At 42.0% G+C, this 20,658-nt stretch overlaps 1 protein-coding gene and 1 long non-coding RNA gene across 3 annotated transcripts in view; one reads left to right on the top strand and one right to left on the bottom strand.

Moving 5' to 3' along the window:
• The window catches only part of LOC308474908, a 306,542-nt gene that overhangs the window by 1,973 nt on the left and 283,911 nt on the right, over nucleotides 1-20,658 (top strand). The window lies entirely within an intron of this gene.
• Nucleotides 1-20,658, bottom strand: part of OCA2 (OCA2 melanosomal transmembrane protein) — a 155,012-nt gene that overhangs the window by 41,200 nt on the left and 93,154 nt on the right. For both annotated transcript variants that reach the window (XM_081001316.1, XM_081001315.1), the window contains exons 16-19: nucleotides 19,114-19,261; nucleotides 18,402-18,459; nucleotides 16,294-16,402; nucleotides 4,094-4,221 (exon numbers count right to left, since the gene is read on the bottom strand). In XM_081001316.1, coding sequence (XP_080857442.1) covers nucleotides 4,094-4,221; nucleotides 16,294-16,402; nucleotides 18,402-18,459; nucleotides 19,114-19,261 — 443 coding nt within the window. The remainder of the gene's footprint in view (nucleotides 1-4,093; nucleotides 4,222-16,293; nucleotides 16,403-18,401; nucleotides 18,460-19,113; nucleotides 19,262-20,658) is intronic.

Raw genomic sequence — 20,658 nt, 5'->3', positions numbered from 1 at the left:
TTTATTAGTTGGCTTTTAGGGGGCTTTCCCCCATTTCTTGTTAATATAGTTTGGTGGGAGGGTTCCCACTCCTTGCTAAAACTAATAAGAGCATGGATTTCCAGGATAGAGATCGTTATAATGTCTTCATGTGGTCTGTAGTTTTTAGGAGATGCTCCTAAAGATGACCTGCATTCTAAAGTAAATTTCTGGGACCTCTACATAGCCCTTTCTGTTCCAGTTTTTTTTGTTATGCACAAGTGGTTTCAGACATCATAGTTGTTTCAAGTAATCCCAGTTGTGTAGCTCAGCAGTTGTGCAAAAGCCTTAGGTTCAAAGCTTTCACATCTGTAAAGGTAGCTAGTGGTCTGTAGCAAAAAAGTATATAACCAGTTACTTTCTTGGAATTAGTATTTGAAATGCAGACCCTCACAAATCTCAAATATCATTCTCTTCTAAACAAAAGAACTTTCCACATCCCTCAAGACAGCTCCATCAACTTGAAACATTCTATTACTGACTCTTCTTTCATCCTCAGTCAGAATGTTCTTTACCATTATTTGATATCTCAGGCACCCAAACAATGGTGTTTTGAATGTTTGCTTGTTCTTTAAGGGGGTTGTCCATTTTGAATACACTGCTGTGAATCTGCTGCAATAACATGCACCCAGTGTTTCCAGGCAGCCCTGTATCGGGAAGTTTTTAACACTTGATGTTTTTATTATGTTTTTAGATATGCTGTAAGCCACCCAGAGTAGCTAAAGAAACCCAGCCAGATGGGTGGGTCACCATCATCATTGGGTATTCAATGGGAATTAACATGGATGCTCCTTCCAGCTGTTGCCTATGTTGGAAATAACAGTGGAATCATGCTTTAGATTTTATATGGCAGACTGGGTTCACAGATGTTTCTATGACACATGTCCACCAAGTCTATGGTGATATGCATCTCCTGTTTATAGAATCATGGCTCCATGTTTACTGCAGCAAATACAGGCGGAACAGTAGCATACCCAAGCCACCACCCACAGTAAATGTGAATCAGAAAGTGCATCCTCCTCAAGTTTCCAAGACACGGTACACATTCAACTGTCTGCTTGTTTCAAGCATTAACTGCTCTAGTGGGTAAACCAAAAGCACATAAAATAAAGAGCAAACATCATGTTTGCAGTGACATAAAGAAGGAGTATATAGTACACATGCCTCTGACAGAGCCATCAAAATAACCTCTATTCCCAGTGGCTCAAACCTGTTGAACTTTCTTTCTCTGCTTCACTGTTACGTCAAGGGCTGAATACTCAGTGAGGAATGGCATTGAAAACACCGCCACAAGCCACAACTGAGTGCCATAAGCAGTCAGACCTACAGAGAATGTCTGCCAAAAAAAAGCAAAACCCCAGCTAAAAGGTATTAGCGTGGCTTAGCTGGTAATATAGACTCTCAAGGTTCCATCTTCAAAATTCCTAGATAAGAATTAGGATTGAAGGTCATATCCACATTAAGGATGATTCAAGAACAATGGATGAAAGCACTCTGAATTGGCTTTCTCATGCTGTCACCCCCCTGCAAGAATAAGATGCAGTAGCATCTCTCTAGTCTTTTATCTTTGGATGGGGTGGGGTGCAGCTGAATTTGTTTTTATATATCTCTCTCTTACTTGTCAATTTTAGGTTGTTTTATACTTGTCTTTATACTAATTTTTCGAGTTCGTTTTTGTAAGTCACTTACAGTTTCATTTCATGGATTGGGTCCTGAATAAGATTTCTGGGGGAAGCACACAGCCCTAATACACTCAGCTGGAGTTGTACAGACACACATACTGATTCCGTCTTCTTGAACCAGCTTGTTTCTCAAGGATAGATCAGGACACTGCAAGGAAAATACTGAATTCACAGCCCTGTGCTGCTCTCCTAATGCCAGTCTAGGTACTCAATGACTCTTAAAGGTGAGAATCAGCAGAGTGGTTAACTGCTCCCCCTGAAAAATGCTTCCCCCTTGCCGTTTTTAATTATTTTTTCCCCATTAGAGACATAGGAATGGAACAATGGCAAGCACAGGAAAAGTTTCTATTTCTACTAAACATCTATAGCCAATGTCCTGTGTTGTCTCTGAGCTCTGTTTCTCAAGCTGGCTATATGATTGTGCAAATAATATTTACTGAAACTGGTAAATCTACTGTGAAGAAATTGCTCTTTCAAGCCTGAACAGACATTATGATCGTCCTGCAGTCTTTCTAACTTAGGTTGATGACACTAAAGGGTATAGACTCCTTTTAAGGGTCACCATCCTTTTATCAGGAGACAGTGATATGCTGCAAACTCCTTTATGCCGCAACTGGATGTATGGTCTTCAGAATGACATATGCAGCTGCGGCCAATTCAGACTTCTCTAGTCACTTCAGTGGAGATGACAGTTCCACATGCACAACAAATATGGAGTTAGCCCTTCTGTTTCAACAAGGAATCTTGCATATGTTTTGTGTGTACATCAGAGCTACTATACTTGCTAAGGTCACACATACACACACACGGTATGCACTGAGCACAGTTCTATTCAGGCCCCGTTTCCGCATTTGGGGAAACAAAATGATCCCTTGGTCCATGTATCCATACAGTAGAAACATGAGTGAACATGACACATAGGCCCTGGATAACAAACAGCTGAGGTCACTTGGAAAAGATATAGCCTCTGTCTCAGTTCTGTCCTAACTATCCTCCTCTACTTTCTCCATGAAAACAGTGCACAAACGTGTTGCAGTAAAGCACATGCTGGCACTCAGTGACAAAGATTCTGGTGTTGGTACAATGTATCCCTCCATACATCTTCCTCCCTTCCTGAAAGGTATTCACAACATGATTTCTCTCTTTCTATCGGGTTATTAAAACCCAGATCCTATGGCACCAAAAAAGAGAGCAAAGATAAATATGCAGGTGAAGGCTTCCTTATTTCTCAGTGGCTTCCACTGAATTCAAAGTCAATGGGATACAATCTGGCACACAGGTGGCAGAGGGAGAAAACCTATCCCAGACGATTTACCAGAAGCAAAGAAAGCCTTAGCCCTACCTTTGTGGATCCCTGACCAGGGGCGGAGGAAGGGGGTGCGGTGGGGAAGCCGCCCGGTGTCACCACTGGGGGGGTGACAATATGGTGAGTGGCACTCATCGCGGGGCCTGCAGCGTGCCTGAGCCACATGTCTCTCCTGGGAGTGACGCAGTGGCTTGGGCGCCCGCAGGCTCCGCGCTGCCCGAAACCGTCTGCCCACAGCCTCCCCCTCAGCTGTAGGGTGGCTGAGTGGGAGGAGGCAGGCAGACTCCTTGGAGGCCCCACGGAACGTCCCACCCTGCCCCGTGGGCATCTGGCCCCACCCCTGGGCGCAGGGCACATACGCCACCCCAGGCTCCCAATCAGCTTGCTCTGCCACTGTCCCTGACCGAACCCGTTTACTCTCTACAGTATAAATAAATGGCTGGTGAAGAATGAGGCACCGGCGCATTGTAATCTGCGATATACAAACCCTCTGCCCACACATGTTCCACTTGTGATAACAATGGGCATTTGAGTAGCATATACAATGGAATCTAGAAACTCATGTTAACAAAAGAGACCTGTAGCATTCATGACTCTGTTATTTCAAAGCAATGGATTTATCAGAAGCAGCAAAAGCAAAGCCTTGGCCTTTCTTTACCATTTCACTGACTTCATCCGATTACTTTCTGCAATGCAAAGAAATGGTTGCCATTCCCTTCTAAGGAAAAGTAAGGGTAACATAGCGAGGGTGGTCAAAGCTTTCTTTTTCACTCCTGGGCTAAAAGGTAACAGTAAAGGCTACACTGACTGGGACCCAATGGATGGGTACACAAGACTTCCTTCCATACATATTCCGCTTGTCATAATAATAGGCAATGAAGTTGCATATACAATGAAATCTAGAATCTCATATTAACAAGAGTGCTGTAGCATACACACCTCTTCAATTTCAAAGGAATGGCCTATTGCAATCTCCTCTCCTGTGTGAGCGTGCAAAGATCTCCTAACACTCTATTATTCTACCATCGACTTCAAGGCATCAAAACTTACAGGGACTGGGTTGGGGGGGCTTAACTCTTCTTCTTACCTCCATTAAAACAAACAGTGCTGCAAAGAAAAGGAGCGTTGCCCATTCCACTCTACTCAGAATCATCTCAAAATCCTGAATGTTGGCTAACACGAGAAGCCATATTGCTCCCAGCATAGCAATCCACCCTGCATAAAAGGAGGAAAAAAACAGCATGAATACAGCCTTATCGACTTTCAACCATTTACCTGAATTTCTTCAAGACAGGCAGTTCTTAATTTTCTTTGGTGTATTAAAGCATGTTTATGTTGTGCAGTAACACATACTCAGAAGCAGTTTGCTACAATTTTTGAGGTTAATTGTCAGGGCTCTTTCACATTTAGCAATAATTCAACAAACGGAACTTCTCCCGTCTCTGCATCTCCATACTAATCAGGTTGAATATCTGCCTACTGGAGGCAAAGAAGCCAGGAAACTGGCCGCAATCTTGCCCTAGTCTTGTATTTAACCCAATATCCAATGTCTCTGGCTGTGAACCAAAAGCGAACACCTATGAAGGGTGCACTTGAATAAAGAGGTTCATATTTGACCATAACTATGATTCTCCAGCTGGCAGAGCCAACAGATTGACTTGGTGTATTCTGCATCTACAAAGAAGGCACAGGGATGTATTCAACAGTGTCAGTCAACAGTAAGACTTCCATCAACAGAACAGGGGAGCAGAAGCTGTTGTCAGTAATTCCTCCTCCCACCTCCAGCCTCCTATGCTCCCCTAAATCTGTTCTGGAGACCCTCCAGGGCAGATATATAGGGGTGGAGCTACAGGTGGGAGGGGAAATGGATGAAAATGGCTTCCCTCCCCAATTCACGGGCGGAAGCCTTACCATCCGCTAAGCAACACCATTCGATCCAGTCCCTTATCTTTCAGAAATCTTTCACAAATATAGTTTCCAGCTGCTCTGAAGCCCCTGGAGGAAGCTCTACAATAAGACAGCTGTCTTTAATATACAGCACTAACTTCATTTGATAATTGCAAGTTTACACCCAGCTGGATATAAAAGCGAAAGGCAATATATATACATGGCACAATTTGTGTTGCCCATTTAAAACTGTGCTGTCTTCAGTTTCTGGGGGAAACACAACATTTCCTTATCATAAATATCCCATCCTGAGGAGAGTAAGGGGGGCATTCACAGTCATTTGGGATTGCTCCCCCACAGACCAGTTACCAAGCGGATTCCACCACATGCTGGAAAATATTGTGGTAGTGCATGCCACTCTGTGGCTGTTGCCAGTATTCATTTTTATGGAACTGGTATATAAGTTTCTGTGACAGTTTCCAATGAGTGTCAAGAAAAGAAGAATTCTAACAACATTTATTATGTTGTGCTTTATGTGGAATTCTGAAATACCTCCAACACAGGGAGTTTACATATACTGTGCAGTCTCAGAGGAAATAAATAGGTAACAGAAATAGCAAGTGTGCTTTTGAGACTTTTGTATTTTTAATATGTTGTGGTTTTCTTACCCAGAAAAAAAAAGGTTTCTGAAGATATCAATGTCAATGCTGAATTTATGAAGGAAAATGTCTAAACAAGGACTGTGCAAGCAAGAAACAACAAAATTCATATAAAGGGTAAACAAAAGATTGTGGGAACAGCTGCAGTCTTTCAAGACGACTAATAATAAAAGGCTGCCTCCTTTAATATGGTGGCTCTTGGTTGGCTCATATGAAAAGCTTGGGGGGGTGTCTGAAATAGTTAGAAAGCTTTACAACTTGAAATGAATTATATTTTGTGGAAACTATCAAATATGTGCTCATGGTGCCACCTGTTAAAATCCTAAATGACATTTGTAGCAAAGTAAAGCTTGTAAAATGTACTTCGTATACCACTAAGCACACATAGCGGGAAAATAATGAGATTATTAGGAGGGATAATCTGAATGCAAAAAATAGCACAACTGGACACTTGGGGCAGTGATATTTTAGAAGTGCCGGTGAACTGGTATTCAAATTAAGAGATGCACTCCAGAATCCTCTGCAATGTCACAGAGCAGGCATCCCCAAACTCGGCCCTCCAGCTGTTTTGGGACTACAACTCCCATCATCCCTAGCAAACAGGACCAGTGGTCAGGGATGGTGGGAATTGTAGTCCCAAAACAGCTGGAGGGCTGAGTTTGGGGATGCCTGTCACAGAGGATGCTAGAAAAAATTATTCATTCAAACACACCAGAAGGAGAACAGTTGAAACCTGAATGTAATGGTGCTATCAGAATTGGTCCTGGTTGTCAGTAGGGCACCAACTGACAAGATGGATATTTTTTCCATTTAGTGCAACCTGGCAATGTGGACAAACTTATTGGAACTGCCTCCTCTCCAGAATACTCTCTTAAAACATTTTTGTTTCGGACAAGCCTATCCAGAAACATAGGTGTCGACGATTTTTATTTTTTTTTATAGTTCCTTTTAATTATCTTTTAAATGTTTTAATTGGGGTTTTTTATTGTTTTGTTGGTGGTCTTAATATTTATTGTAAACTGCATAGAGGTTTTATTACAATCGAGTGGTATATAAATTTTGTTAAAACAAATACATCTTTCCTGGGTATTAAAAAGAAAGAAAGAGAATTGGGCACATAGGTCCACCTGCATTGTCATGTTCTTGATTTCAGCATTCTATACATGTCAATAGTGGATAGTTGACTTACTTAATATTAATTTTATTTAGAATTTTCATTTTGTTTAAAAGTACTGTATTCATAAACTGCTTTGTAAAACAAAAAAAAACCCCTAAGTGATGTACATAAGATTGTGTACAGCAATCCTGTTCTGTTGATCAAAGAGGGTACATAAGACACCTGGGGAAGAGGTATGGAATCCATTTTCACCCCCCACCCCCCCCACCCCCGCATCTCCTCGAATCAAAATATGAAGTGTGTCCTCAGTTTACAGTGGTACCTCTGGTTACGTAATTAATTCGTTCCGGAGGTCCGTTCTTAACCAGAAACTGTTCTTAACCTGAAGCATCACTTTAGCTAATGGGGCCTCCCGCTGCCACCGCGCCGCCACGATTTCTGTTCTCATCCTGAAGCAAAGTTCTTAACCCGAGGTACTATTTCTGGGTTAGCGGAGTCTGTAACCTGAAGCGTCTGTAACCTGAAGCATATGTAACCCGAGGTACCACTGTATTTATACTCTGCTCTTCCTCTGAGGAGCTCAGAACAGTTTTACATGCAGTTCCCAGGCAGTCTCCCACCCCACTTCCATGGTCCAGATTTACTCTGCTTCATCAGTAGAAACGCTGTGCGTGGCTTCAGACCCTTCCTCTGAGTTGCACATGCCATTAACCCAAGGGCAGGTTTCCTTCAACGTTGTACAGGGCTCAATGGGAAAACATTCAGTGGATAGGTTCAGTGCACTGAAATCACTTTCACTCCTAGGTCAGACTGAATAGTGACTTGATTTGGGATGTTTATTTGGCGTGCTTCTTTTTTCCCCCTTCAAGTCTTCTCATACAGCATGTGACCTGGGTGCTCTCTGTCAGGGTTGAGCCAGAAGTTTCACCGGGATATCAGACCTGAGCAATGAAGACAAAAATTGGGACTGGAGGCACAATACGCACACCACCAGTGCCGGATTTACGTATAAGCTAAACAAGCTATAGCTTAGGGCCCCACTCTCTTGGGAGCCCCAATAAAAATTAAAGAGGGGGGAAAAACTGGATTTACATTTCCAGAATACAGTGGTACCTCTGGTTGCGAACGGGATCTGTTCCGGAGCCCCGTTCACAACATGAGCAGAACACAACCCATGTCTGCGCATGCGCGGGTTGCGATTTGCCGCATCTGCGCATGCGCAAGCGGCGAAACCTGGAAGTAACCCTTTCCAGTACTTCCAGGTCACCACGGGATGCAACCTGAAAACGCTCAACCTGAAGCAAATGCAACACGAGGTATGACTGTATAAGATAAAAAACAAATAAAATAAAACCTACATACAGCAACAGTGTTTTGTGTTGTGTAGGCTTCTATGATGTAAGTAATGGGCCCCACCTGCTAGCCTGCTCCCTAAAATATCACTGGTTTGCTCATTTCCATATATAGGGTGCCTACATTCTGCTAGTTGCATGGCAACATGTGCAAATGGCTTTTGATACCTATTAGGTCCATAAATTACCATATAGCAGATATTCAACACAAAAAGCAGTGACAATTTGTTGTTGACAAAGGACAGCTGGACGTATAAAGGGCCCCACTACCTTCAGTAGCTTAGGGCCTCATCAAACCTAAATCTGGCCCTGCACATACACCACACCACACCTCCTGCTCTTACAACGGGGCACAAACTCACTGCCTGCTTTATATGTGACTAGGGTAGACTCCCACTCAGAGAAGACACAGAGCCATCTTTGGTGAGATGGGACCCAGCATCTTCAGTGCACTCTGTCTTTGATAGCTCAGCTTCTCAGACAGATGCATGGAAGTAAACTACCCATCCTAGTGATTACTGACAACCACTAGAGCTGGTTTATGACTGTCTCTTTCTGTCCAGAATATTCATCCATGATACTCAATAACAAACATGGGCGCATTGCTTATAAAATATTTGGGCCTTCATGCATTTCTTTAAACTCCCCTTTTTAATGATGCCAGAAACTTTCTGTTTAAACCAAGCATGCCTGCATCTTCAGAAACCACTGCAGTTTTAAACACAAATGTTCTGTCCAAGGTGATTTTTTTAAAAAAGCTGCTTAGGTAATGGATCGATAATAAAAAGGAGGACTGTGCCAGCCTGTATTCTGCCGCCCCCTCCAAAATGTTTGGCAAGTGGTTTGAAATAAATTATTTAAAGTTGGGGAAGCTACTATAGGGGAAATCTTCATCAAATATTCTGTAAAAGCTTGTAGCAATTCTGCCTGTTTGACATGGGTTAAAGAAGGTTAGAGCTTTTTTGCCAAAGAGAAAAAAATCCCCCAGGTTCATTCAGTATTCATATCCTATTTCCATATACAGCATTATGTAAAAAGTGATATAGTCTCTTTAATCTTTTACAGAGTATAAGGCTTTCTTCCATGCTATCCAGGGGTATAATAATAGTCATCACCTCCAACAGAAGCAAATGTATAGGCTTTGTCTGTGAAATAACTTTTCACAAGGCACTAAACTCTCGATGGTACGTGAATTAATTGCTGCTAATACTCCTTTCGGAATCATCCTTCTTGCTCATGCCTCCCCATGGTACTTGGGGCCAATTAGAGGGCTGGTCACAAACTTATTTAGTAAATATATTTAGACTGGTTTTCGGAGGCGCCAGTGAGGTGTAGAACACAGTGTAATGATAGTTAACCCTGCTCCATCGTGACTGCCATTTTTGTCTCATTGTGCTTGCAATAATGAGCACTTCACTGTAAATGGTAATTGCTTCTGCTTGCGAGCACAGTGATGGTATTAAGTGCACGGGGCTTAATACGGTTCTAAAGCTCATATTGGTACACAGCAGATCTTTTGAGCAAACTCATGAAGAGTTCCAGGGAGAACCAAAACTTAGGGCGGAACTACTCGTTACAAGAAGCAGAGGCCTGTCACTGTAAACAGCCTCACAATGACTTCTCTCCTTCACATTTGTGATGTGTATTTGATGGATCTCATGTCCTGGCATCATTAACTGAGCTTTTCCTCAGCCCCACCATTGGCCGCCACATTGTGGGAATGCTTCAAGTCAGCAGGATATAAGGTTAAGTGACTGCTGGACTAGAAGTTCCAAGGATACTGGGACAGCATGATTTCCCCTTACATTTGTCCTATGATTCAGACTGAGGTCCTGATTTGTGTGTTATTTGTGTGATGTGGGAGCTACTGTTCTAAAGCTTCTTTCCTTGCTATACTCTGGCCAAGTCTAAAGGGAAACAACCAGATGGGTTGGCCAGCTGCCACAATTAGTCCCCATGCCGCCATTGATCACCCAAAGATTTGGTAGGCCTCAGCACAGTGACCTAATGATCTGGAAATGCCCTGTGTTGCATCTGCATCCTTCGTTTGCCAGCTCAAGCACACAGAGATAGGTCGAAGTCTCAAAATCATTCATATAGCTGGGCAGTTACTTTGTGGCTCACTTGAGCAACATTTTGTACTTTCCCCTGAATGAAAACAAATCCTGTTTTCATGCCATGTGACAAGAGAAAGCTGTTCTTTTGAGCACTGGGGAATTTCTTTGTTTACTTTCTAAAATCAATTATTTCACATAATTTCATTTTTACAGTCTCAACACTTCTCAGTCAACTTATTGCATGAAAAAGGTAATGAGAAAACCAGTTATAATGTAGAACATAAAAGATTAAAAAGCAAAAAGAGAGAGAGAAGAAAATCTACCTCAACAGATTGCCTGGTAGGTCTGTTCCCATTTCAGCAGTATGGTGCCTTTTTCTTATATTTTTATACATAGATGATCCTGTTCTTTGAAGATTCTTGCTAGGGAATTTTGTTGTTGTTGTTGTTGACTGGGGAGGAGAGGGGTAAAACTCCCCTTTCTATGTGCTGTGTCCCCAATGAAAATTGCCTCCCATATGTGTTATTAATTTTATGTACATATAAAAACTGAGATGGTTGCCAATGACACATTTAGCATCATGTCCAGTTTGAGCCTAATTCATCACAGATTGGATTTCTGCACTCAGCTGAGCCTGAACATGTTAGAGCAAGTGCAACAAAATCTGATCCAGCCTGAGTTTGTCATGTGGAGACAGCAGTCACAACATTGGCTCAGCCTGTGGCAGTACAACAAAACCTCACATAGCTCAGGGAGTAAGAGGGTAACATGAATGCTCTGGCTCTCGCTCCCACCCACACAACCCTGCCACCTTCCTCTTAGACCAGATGGTAATGACCAGATCAGCTGCCGCATTAACTCTACTTTAGCAATATGGTTCATCTAGACTTAATGGCTCCCATCCCAGTTCCAGAGAACACAATTCTGCTACACAAAGCTCTAAACCAGAGGCCTGGTTTATATCAAAGAATCATGTAACATGCAGGTTCAAATCACAACCTTAATGGTCTTATCGTGTTTGTGTGCATGTGTGCGAATACACACAATTAAGCCATCAAAGTTGTTGTTTTAATCTGCCAGCAATAGCAGAATGATAGCAATATTTTTACTCTGCACAGGTGCTTTAAAAAAGAGAAAGATGCTCCCTCATTTCCATGATCTGTTTCAGTCTTACAATCTAGGCAAGGGAAGCAGGTCAGCTGAGCCAGGAAGTTTTTTCATTTATTTATTTTTACAACTGAAGAGCTGAACAGCAGCGGAGCTGTCCAGCAGCACCAACTGGATTATCAAGAGTCAGAAGCCTACAGGGCCAAGGCCCAAACAGAAGGGATGCTGTCCAGGAGGTTATTAGAACTAGAAACCAGGACCTGATTATAGCACCAGCAGCTTCCAAGTCACAATGGCCAGATTTTGAAATCTGTCTGGCTGCCACACCATCCTTGTGCCTTGATTCTCACCAAACTTAAGATGACAATATCATCATCAAAAACAACAACAACTGTACCCCGCCCATCTGGCTGGGTTTCTCCAGCCTCCTTCCAAGAAGGTTTCTGAAATAGGATAGATGATGCTGCCAAGCTATCATGCCACCAATCTTCAGCTCAGACTTGTTTCCATTTGAGGCTGGGCCATAGTTCAGCAGTGGAGGATCTACTCTGCATGTAGAAGGTCCCAAGTTCAGGTTTTATTTAGTAGAAGGCAGTTCCCTATATTCCTATCTCTACTATTGAGCTGTAAGGGGTAGCAAAACTAGGGAGAAGAGTTTAGTCAGGAGGCATCAGGTGCCCTCGTTCTGCAAGTCTCCTGAGTGGGGTCATCATGGATTGTGGTCTCAGGTTTTCCACCAGGGTGCCCTGACTCTACCCAGTCCCCATCCATGATAGGGCTTGCAGTGAGGTCCTGGGTCCTCCATTTGATTTTTGTTCTGTTCCTGACACCCTGTGATATGCATGAGGAAGGGAGGCACCAATCCTGATTCTTCCACCTTTTTCAGGGAACCTGGAAAAAAATGTGAAAAGTGCTGCAGGATTTCTCCTCACAGCAGGGAGAGGAGATGGTGAGCAGTTGTCCCCAATCACCTATGTGCTGCTTCTGGTGAGAATTCACAGCCACAAGCATATTTTTTATTATTATAATAATAATAAAAAGTATACTCCTACTCTATCTTACAAGCAACTCAATGCAAGGAACAAACAGTATCACAAAATATGGATTCCAGCAAGGAGCTAATTTTAAGCAAGACAAGCACTGCTACAGTTCTCGCTACACCACATTTTAAAACTTCAGAATTAATTTCAGTTTGAGCGTATGAGACACCCCAGAGTAATGTAAACATTTTATCACTGCTAGACAGTACTCCAGGCAAGGGTCACACATGGCTACTCAGCTACCAGCCTGTTATGTTCATTCATTTAACCATGGAAGTCACTGCTAAAGCCAGCAATCCTGCATGACTACCTAAGCATCAAGGGACAGAGAAATAAAGAGGAATTACATGTGCAAATCCTGCCACTTCCTCAGGTGTCATTTGTTTGTGTTTTAAGATGCAATTTCCCTGGCAATTTACATAATGCATTTCAATGTCATTTGTTTAAGGAACTGGGAGTGCTGCCTGAGGGGGACCTGTTGCTGCCCTTTGCAATTAGAGTGCTTAATTTCTCTGGTGTATTCCCCTCCCCCCGAAATTCTTACATATTATGCAAATTAGTCGATAAATATACCAATCGGTTTACAGAAAGGAATAACAGTAAAACAGGGGGCCTTCTAATCAGAGTGGTACAATGCAATTCTAGTTGAATGCTGTGGCAATAATACATTTTGCTGAAGAATTGGATGTCAGATTAAGTAAAATAAAGACATATTGCAGTGCTGAAGGCACATATTTAAAATGCAACCCAAATAAGAAAGGTTCCAATGGCAGTTTATAAACACGTGCTTATGTACATCAGTGGTAGTCAACATGTTACCTTCAGAATTCACAAAGAGCAAATTCCTCAAGAATTCCTACTTTTCCATCATCATTCATGTCACTCTACCACCTTCATGTCAAGTCCACAATTCTGAGACTGTAATTTTTTAAGAGTAAACCCTATATAACACAGTGGGGCTTATTTCTGAGTAAACACACCTAGAGTTGCATTGACACTGTCTTCCAGCACAACCCATATAATAGGTTAAAAACGCCTTTCTGTTTCCACTGTCATAAGTTTAGATGTGCATGCCCATCACTTAATTTCTGTACACTACACAATTATTTGCATGTGCAAAACCTCCAGCTCAAACCACCACAGATCAAACACTATAGAAAAAAACTTTCTTATCACTACAAGTTATATCAGACAAAATGCTTTTAAACCGTGAAGACCACACATTCAGTTGTATGCCATCTGAGATGAAGAGATTTCTAATGATGTGTATGAGTTATGGTTCAGACCTAAAATTACACTTCAAATGCCAAAGATAAAATGACTGTAGGCGGTTTGCAAGCTGGAAGGGATATGTGTTAACATGTCACTTTCAGTAACCCAGCACCAGCCAAATAAAATGAGAAACTGGGACAATCCATATGATCTAGATTCGGTCCGCACAACGCAGAAAGCTAAGAGTAGCTTATGAGACATAACAAGTCATTCACATCCTCCTTATTTTTACAGTCAAAGACAGGCAGAAATCTCAGCAGGTCTTATCAAGCCCCAATGGACTGCATTTAGCATGATGGGTGACAAATTGTGCTGACCAGATCTAGTGGCACCAGAAGCAATACTCTCATGTCACTGCACAGCTGGTTCAGACTTAATGCCACATAGCCATTAATGAATAACCAAAATTGCCCAGAACACCCAGAATGCTGTGAGATATTTTCACAGGGAATACTCACCATGTTAATCAACCATTTGGGAGGGAGATGCACCTTAACTAAGCTATTGTAGCCTCCCATCCAGTTCTCTGCTACGTCAACATCCATCAGTACTATGAGAAACTTCTATGATGAGCCTACCCAATAGTGACCTTTGTATCTATGGCTTCCATTTTCAAAATACAGAGCTCTATTTTAGGAGACAACCTAACAGGAAAGATCAATGAGGATTTCGATTCTTCTCTGGTTTGGATTTCAGGACCGTGACATTTGATTTTATATTTGAAGGAAACATTTATAAACAGCTGAGATTCATATTTCTAAGCTAGGAAATGTGAAATTCAGCAACTGAAATAGCCCAACTTAGCACACAGAAACCAGAAATCTGTATGGATTTCAAAAAGGAATGTCATGAACCTTAGGGTATGTGTCCCATCCTCCCCCCCCCCAGCTGTGCTTGTTTAAGAATGTCCAGGGCACCTGCCAAAATAGTGAGAAATAGGCCTTTCTAACAGATCAAACTGCAGAACATGCTTAGACCGTTTTACCCTTGTGCAACAGCACCCAGTGGTTTAACAAGAGCATTGGGCGAGGCAACTCAAAGGCCTACAACATTCTCACAGGCTTGATTACCTACTTGACAGAGCAAAAATTACCATTCTGTTAGAGCAGAGGTGAGGAACCTTCTTCAGCCTGAATATCACATTCCCTTCTGGGCTATCTGCCAAGGGGCATATGGCAGCGGTGGGCAGGTTCTACAGACCAAATTGGGTGGAGCAACAAATGTGTGTTTTACCTTTATACCATAGGGTAGTACACATTCACACAAAAAAACCTTCTATACTCCTTCCAGGCACAAGCAAGAGGCATTATTGGAGTTCAATGGCACATTTCAGTCAGCCAGGGAGGGCTCTGGCCTGGAAAGAGGTGTTGCCTAAGGTGAGTTCCAGACAGAGAGGCCTTGAGCTCCACATTTGTTGCCTGGCCTGAGATTTCCTACCCATGCAAAACAAGCAAACAAAAAACACCCCATAGGTATTTCTAAGTGCACAGAACTTCTTTTGGAGGAAGGCACAAATCCTGAACAAGATTATGATTCTTTTCCAGGCTCCTCCATTTCACTGTTTCCCCAGGCACCCATGTACTTCTCAGGCCATTAAACCGCTTCTTCTGAAATTCAAATGATTTGTTGTATTGGCTGTACTAAAAGAAAATATTTGATCAAAGTTTGATTATCCCCCCAGTTCCTGTAAGCAATAAAAAAATTAATAGTCCGAGCCATGTAAAAGCAAGATAACGAAGGCACTGTGTAGAAAGTTGGTATTAAATGGAGGTCTTTACTCAAAGTGCCTATCGCTATAGAGAAGAGAATTAGAGAAATACACAGCTAGACAGCATATCAGGATATTTGTTTTCCATTAGTTTCATATACTTTTGTTACCTACTATGCTGCTGTATAATAAGAATCAGTTCACACATAGGCTGTGTTGTTCCATGGGGCATGATGGCCACAATCTTTTCTGTTGGAAAGATTTCCAGGAAAAACAGACCAAAGACTTGTGTCTCCCAATATTATGTTCTTCTCCTAAAAGCAGTGGCAGAAGCTCCCTTGGATCCCTTGTATAGGGAGATGAGTCTAAGCCCATCCATCCATCCTGTGCCATGGCCCCGATCCAAATCCTTCTCCCTAAGCAGCTATTAGCTACAGAGAGGAAAACATACAGACAACTATTCAATCTGCTTGTTTTCCACACTTCAGCTAATAGCAGCCTGGATTTGGCTCTGCAGCATATAGGGAAAGGATAGGGTATTCACTCCCCTGCCATTTTTAGAAGACAGAAATTACACTGGGCAATGCATTCCCTGATCTACTATGAAGTATCTAGTACATGAAGCACTTTAAACCTTCTAAAATTCTATATACCGGTAAATGCCTGAAACCCAGTGCTATTGCATGTTGCTGTGGAAGTCACACTAATTAACGGGGTTTACATTCAGGTTAAGCATTCATAGAACTGCAGAGTCTACCAATTTTCCCAACGCCCCTCTCTTTTTTGGGGGGGGGGATCTCTTTTAAAGGAGCAACATGGCAGTGTTGGGAAAGGGTTTGCATTTCACGAGCAATCTTCAGTTGCGTGCTTTCTGAGTTCCCAGCAACAAAAGCGGAGGTATCTGGAGGGAAGCCATCATGAGTGCAGAGTTACAAATATGTCATTGTTGTTCAAAAAAATGAAATATCTGTACAGGCCTTTAGACTGCATGGTAAAGATAGACCTCTGCAAAAAGCTGCATGAAACACTCCATGTTCAAATGCAGCTTTTTCTATTCCCAACAATGAAAGAAGAGGAGCTGAGCTTACCAAGGTCCAGGTGAATCCCTGGAACAAACGAATTGAGAAAGAACATGAGGATAACAACTCCCAAAACAGTCAGGCATTTGATGAGAAGCACCTTGTCTGTTATTCTGTGCTGTAGGAAAGCAGAAAATACAGAAACCGTATCAACAAGAAGAAGCACCCTTCAGATATATCAGCATGCTTTAAATATATATTATTTGAAATACAGTTTTTAACAACAATACGGTCTAATCCATTAAAGTGAGAGAGGAAATGCCTGAGGTGTGAAACAATATCTTAAATTTAGAAAGGAACTGTGTCTTGTTTCCACAAATGTTAACACGTTTTTCAGAACAACTCTGTTTACAGTCTAAGGAACAGTATAGAGGCAGATGCAGCGACCCTAAGGTGCAGTTTCATCTTAGTTACACAAATAAAAGGAAGCTTTATGTCTTATCAGTTACAGGGCCTGGAAGTAAACGTGTTTATTAAATTTCTTTCTCCTTATAACGGGAGCAGTAAGGCTGGAATGCAATTTCCAACATAAATACTTGATACCTTGATAGGCTCAGATTGTGTGCCCCTGCGGGCTCTGTTCCTAGCATCAGTCTTTTCCTGTTTCTTTATAGCCCTTACTATTTCATCCCATTCTCAGGATCACTTCACTCATTACAGTTTCCAACTTCTTGTCTAGGAAACAGTGTGAAACTCACAAACTCACATATGGCTATCCTACACCTGAGCAGTGTACAGTGTAGACTTGGGCTGCGTACATGCCATATGATGTCCACTCTTCATTGAACATTTATTCTGATTAGTTTGTGGAGAGGTTATACAACAATCAGCAAACTAATATTGCAAACTAATATCAGTGTACTAGATGAAGCAAAGATCACCAGTCTTGAAGCAATGATTCTTCAACATCAACTTCGTTGGACTGGTCATGTTGTGTGGATGCCTGATTATCGTCTTCAAAGCAACTACTCTATTACGAACTTAAAAATGGAAAGCGTAATGCTGGTGGTCAACAAAAGAGGTTTAAAGACTGACTCAAGGCAAATCTTTAAAAATGTGGTATAAACACTGGCAACTGGGAAACACTGGCCTGAGAGCGCTCCAGTTGGAGAACAGCCTTTACCAAAGGTGTCATGGGCTTTGAAGACACTCGAACTCAGGACACAAGGGAGAAATGTGCTAAGAGGAAGGCACACTTGGCAAATCCACACAGTGATCAACTCCCGCCCAGGAATCAATGTCCCCACTGTGGAAGGATGTGTGGGTCCAGAATTGGCCTCCACAGTCACTTACGGACTCATTGTTAAAACCGTGTTTATGGAAGGCAATCTTACTCGGCTACAAGTGATCGCAGAAGAAGGAGGAGGAGGAGGAGGAGGAGGAGGAGAACCTGGACAGGCAGTTGCAGCCTGTCACAGGGCTTCCCCTAATCCCCCCCTGGCGGGTGAAAGACTATACTTGCAGCCAGCTATTATATCCATCCCTGGTCAACTGCTGTGCATGGCAAGATAGCCAGCCTAAACCAAATATCTGAACTTCCCGATCAGGGGCAGGTGGGTGGGTGGAGCTGGAGCAGCAGACCAGAGTGCTGAAGTCTTCACTCCAGTCCATCACTTGCAGATATAAGCCAGCTGCGTTTGCCTCTTGCATTACTTTCCAAACCATAAAAAGTCAGTTTCCATTTTTTTATAGTGGATTTGTTTCACCCAGACACATCAATCAACCTAGGTAGGCACTTGCATCCCTCCAGTAAAATACTGATAGTCTGGAGGATCCCTTTATCAAACCAAGGTAGTTTAAGTACTGTTCCAAGTCATCTTTGTTCTGTGACATTTGTTTTTTCTGTAAGGAGCAAGTCAAAAGTTCACATTTTTATTTCTACATGGCGATACTTCTAAACCCTGAAAGCGGAGGATCATGGTAGATTTCCGAACAGAAGATTTATGTTCCTATCTGGCTTCATACATGAAGTCCAACCTAAACTACATAAAACCAGTTGTTTGGAAGTTATGGACTGTAGCAATTTGTGCACTGAAAGGCACACAGTGTTATAGTAAAATGAATGTAATAGAATATGGTGGGCAATGTTTTGCAATGGTATGAAAGCAATACATTACCTTTTTTTGGAGCTCCTGGATATTTGTTTCCCAGTTTTTATCTTCTTGTGAGATTTGTCTGAAATAAAAATCCACAGAGAGATTCATATGGATGGGAGAGCTCTTGTAGAACTGCCATTGCAATTCTGTACCCACTTATGCTTAGCAAAATCATATCAAAGTTAATCTGAGTCTCTTTATTAGTGCTCAGCCCTAGAACATTTTGTCACAAAGGGTGTTGTAATGTGAAGTTTCCAGGGTCTGTTAACTGCATCTGTTTTCTTCCAAAGAGAGAGAGGGAGCCCTTAATGGAGACTTAAGCTGGTCTTGGAAAATCTGTGTATTCAGAAGTTATACATGTAAAGCATAAGAGAAATGAGATTTGCTTAAAAGTGGTAATGTTGCCAATTTGCAGCCAATTATTAAAAAAATAATCAAAGCATGGTAATGATTTTTATCATCACCATTATCACTAAATAATGATGCTTTATGTGTTTAGTGCCATCAATGTGCATGGCACTTCACAAAGTACAAGGGAACAGGTCTCCTCCCCAGGGGAAATTACAATCTAATTTTTGGCAAAGGAGAAAACAGAGGAAGGGGAGATTGTGACAACAGCCTTACTTTTTCTTATATGCAAGATATTGCATGTCTAAACCAGGTTGCTACGCATGACCTCCCGTGAGCTCAGTGACCTTTTGTAAAATGTCACGTTAAGTGTCATGGACCCTACCTGTGGAATGTTTTCAGCTTTTTCCTCAGCAAAATCTCCAGAGTAAGAACTTTTTGCATTAGGAGGCACTTTACAGCTGTTTCTTCTCTGCTCGCAGGGTTAATCCTCTGTGCTGTCAGTCTCCAAACGTGGATTTCATGTTTCAGCTCTAAGGGGGTGGGGGGCAAGAATATAATTATTTAGCTGAAAGTGAAGACCCGACATATTAAATCACAGCAAAATAGCTGATGGCACACACACACGGTATCCTGGGTCAAAAAGTGAAGCTTCTAAAGCAAAATTGTATAGTGGCTAACATCGTTCATTGAAAGATTTATGCATCAGGGGTCAGATCCAGAGTTGCACTCAGCAGAGGAGGAGTGAAGCAGTAAGACCTTCCTACTCACCTGAAAGGGTGGGTCTTAGAGGAAGTGGTAGATGACACATTGCCTCTTTCCCTTGATAGGGTTAGCTCACCCAGTTTGTTATGTGCAATTTACCATCCTGCACCTAAGTTCCCTTCTGCAGACCTTATGTTAAGTTTTAAAAATGTGGCTGAATTCACCCAGCCCTTGTGTCTTGCCTTCTTACTTCCCCGTGTGAACGCAAATTGTTATATCAATAATATACAGTGGTATCTCGGGTTGCATATGCTTCAGGTTACAGACGCTTCAGGTTACAGACTCCGCTAACCCAGAAATAGTACCTCGGGTTAAGAACTTTGCTTCAGGATGAGAACAGAAATCGTGCTCCGGCGGCGTGGCTAAAGAGGTGCTTCAGGTTAAGAACAGTTTCAGGTTAAGAACGGACCTCAGGAACGAATTAAGTTCTTAACCCGAGGTACCACTGTATGTCAGTAAGGCCACGGTAAAGTGGTTTGGCTCACTCTCACTTTCTATACACAGCAAGGCTTTGGAGTTATATATCAAGTGGTAGGGCAGAGAGCAGTTCATCCAGTACAGACTAGTTGATTGCCTAGAGGGTAGACAAAGGAGAAAGACAAGCTGCCCTTCCCCACTGTGTCTATAAACCATTTTATCAGGGTGTTCTGCACTCAGTTGCCAAACACTGGGGTCCATTTCAAGGGATCGCATGTACAGAAATTCAAATGTACATCTAGGAAAATTTTGAAGCTGGTTTAGAGCATTTTCAGCACTAATATGCTCTGACAGGCATTTTGCTCATAGGTATACTTAATTCATAATCTCAGATAGGTTAAATATTCATGGAACCATTATTCTTAGCTATGTCAACTTGTGTAATTACTTTACCAAGAGAGCACTGAGACTCCGAAATCTTATTCAACATTTAAATCCCCGTCTTTCTCCCAGCACCTGATCATTCCAATGTATAAAAGATTAATGTGCAGTTTAGTCTAACACAGATCTATCCTTGGTTAATCAAATATAATGCCATTGTCAATATAATAAGGTCGCATATAAGCATTAGACTTGGGTTGTGTGTATTTTTTTAAAAAAAATTGCCTCAGCTACGACTTTTAAGATGCTGTCCTATTACCTGAAAGTAAGTCCCACTGAACTCAGTGAAGCTAACTTCTGAATAGAC

This window comes from Podarcis pityusensis (genome assembly GCF_964106645.2).
Source record: "Podarcis pityusensis genome assembly, chromosome: 4".
Lineage (NCBI taxonomy): Eukaryota > Metazoa > Chordata > Lepidosauria > Squamata > Lacertidae > Podarcis > Podarcis pityusensis.
This window is presented reverse-complemented; position numbering and strand designations above follow the sequence as displayed.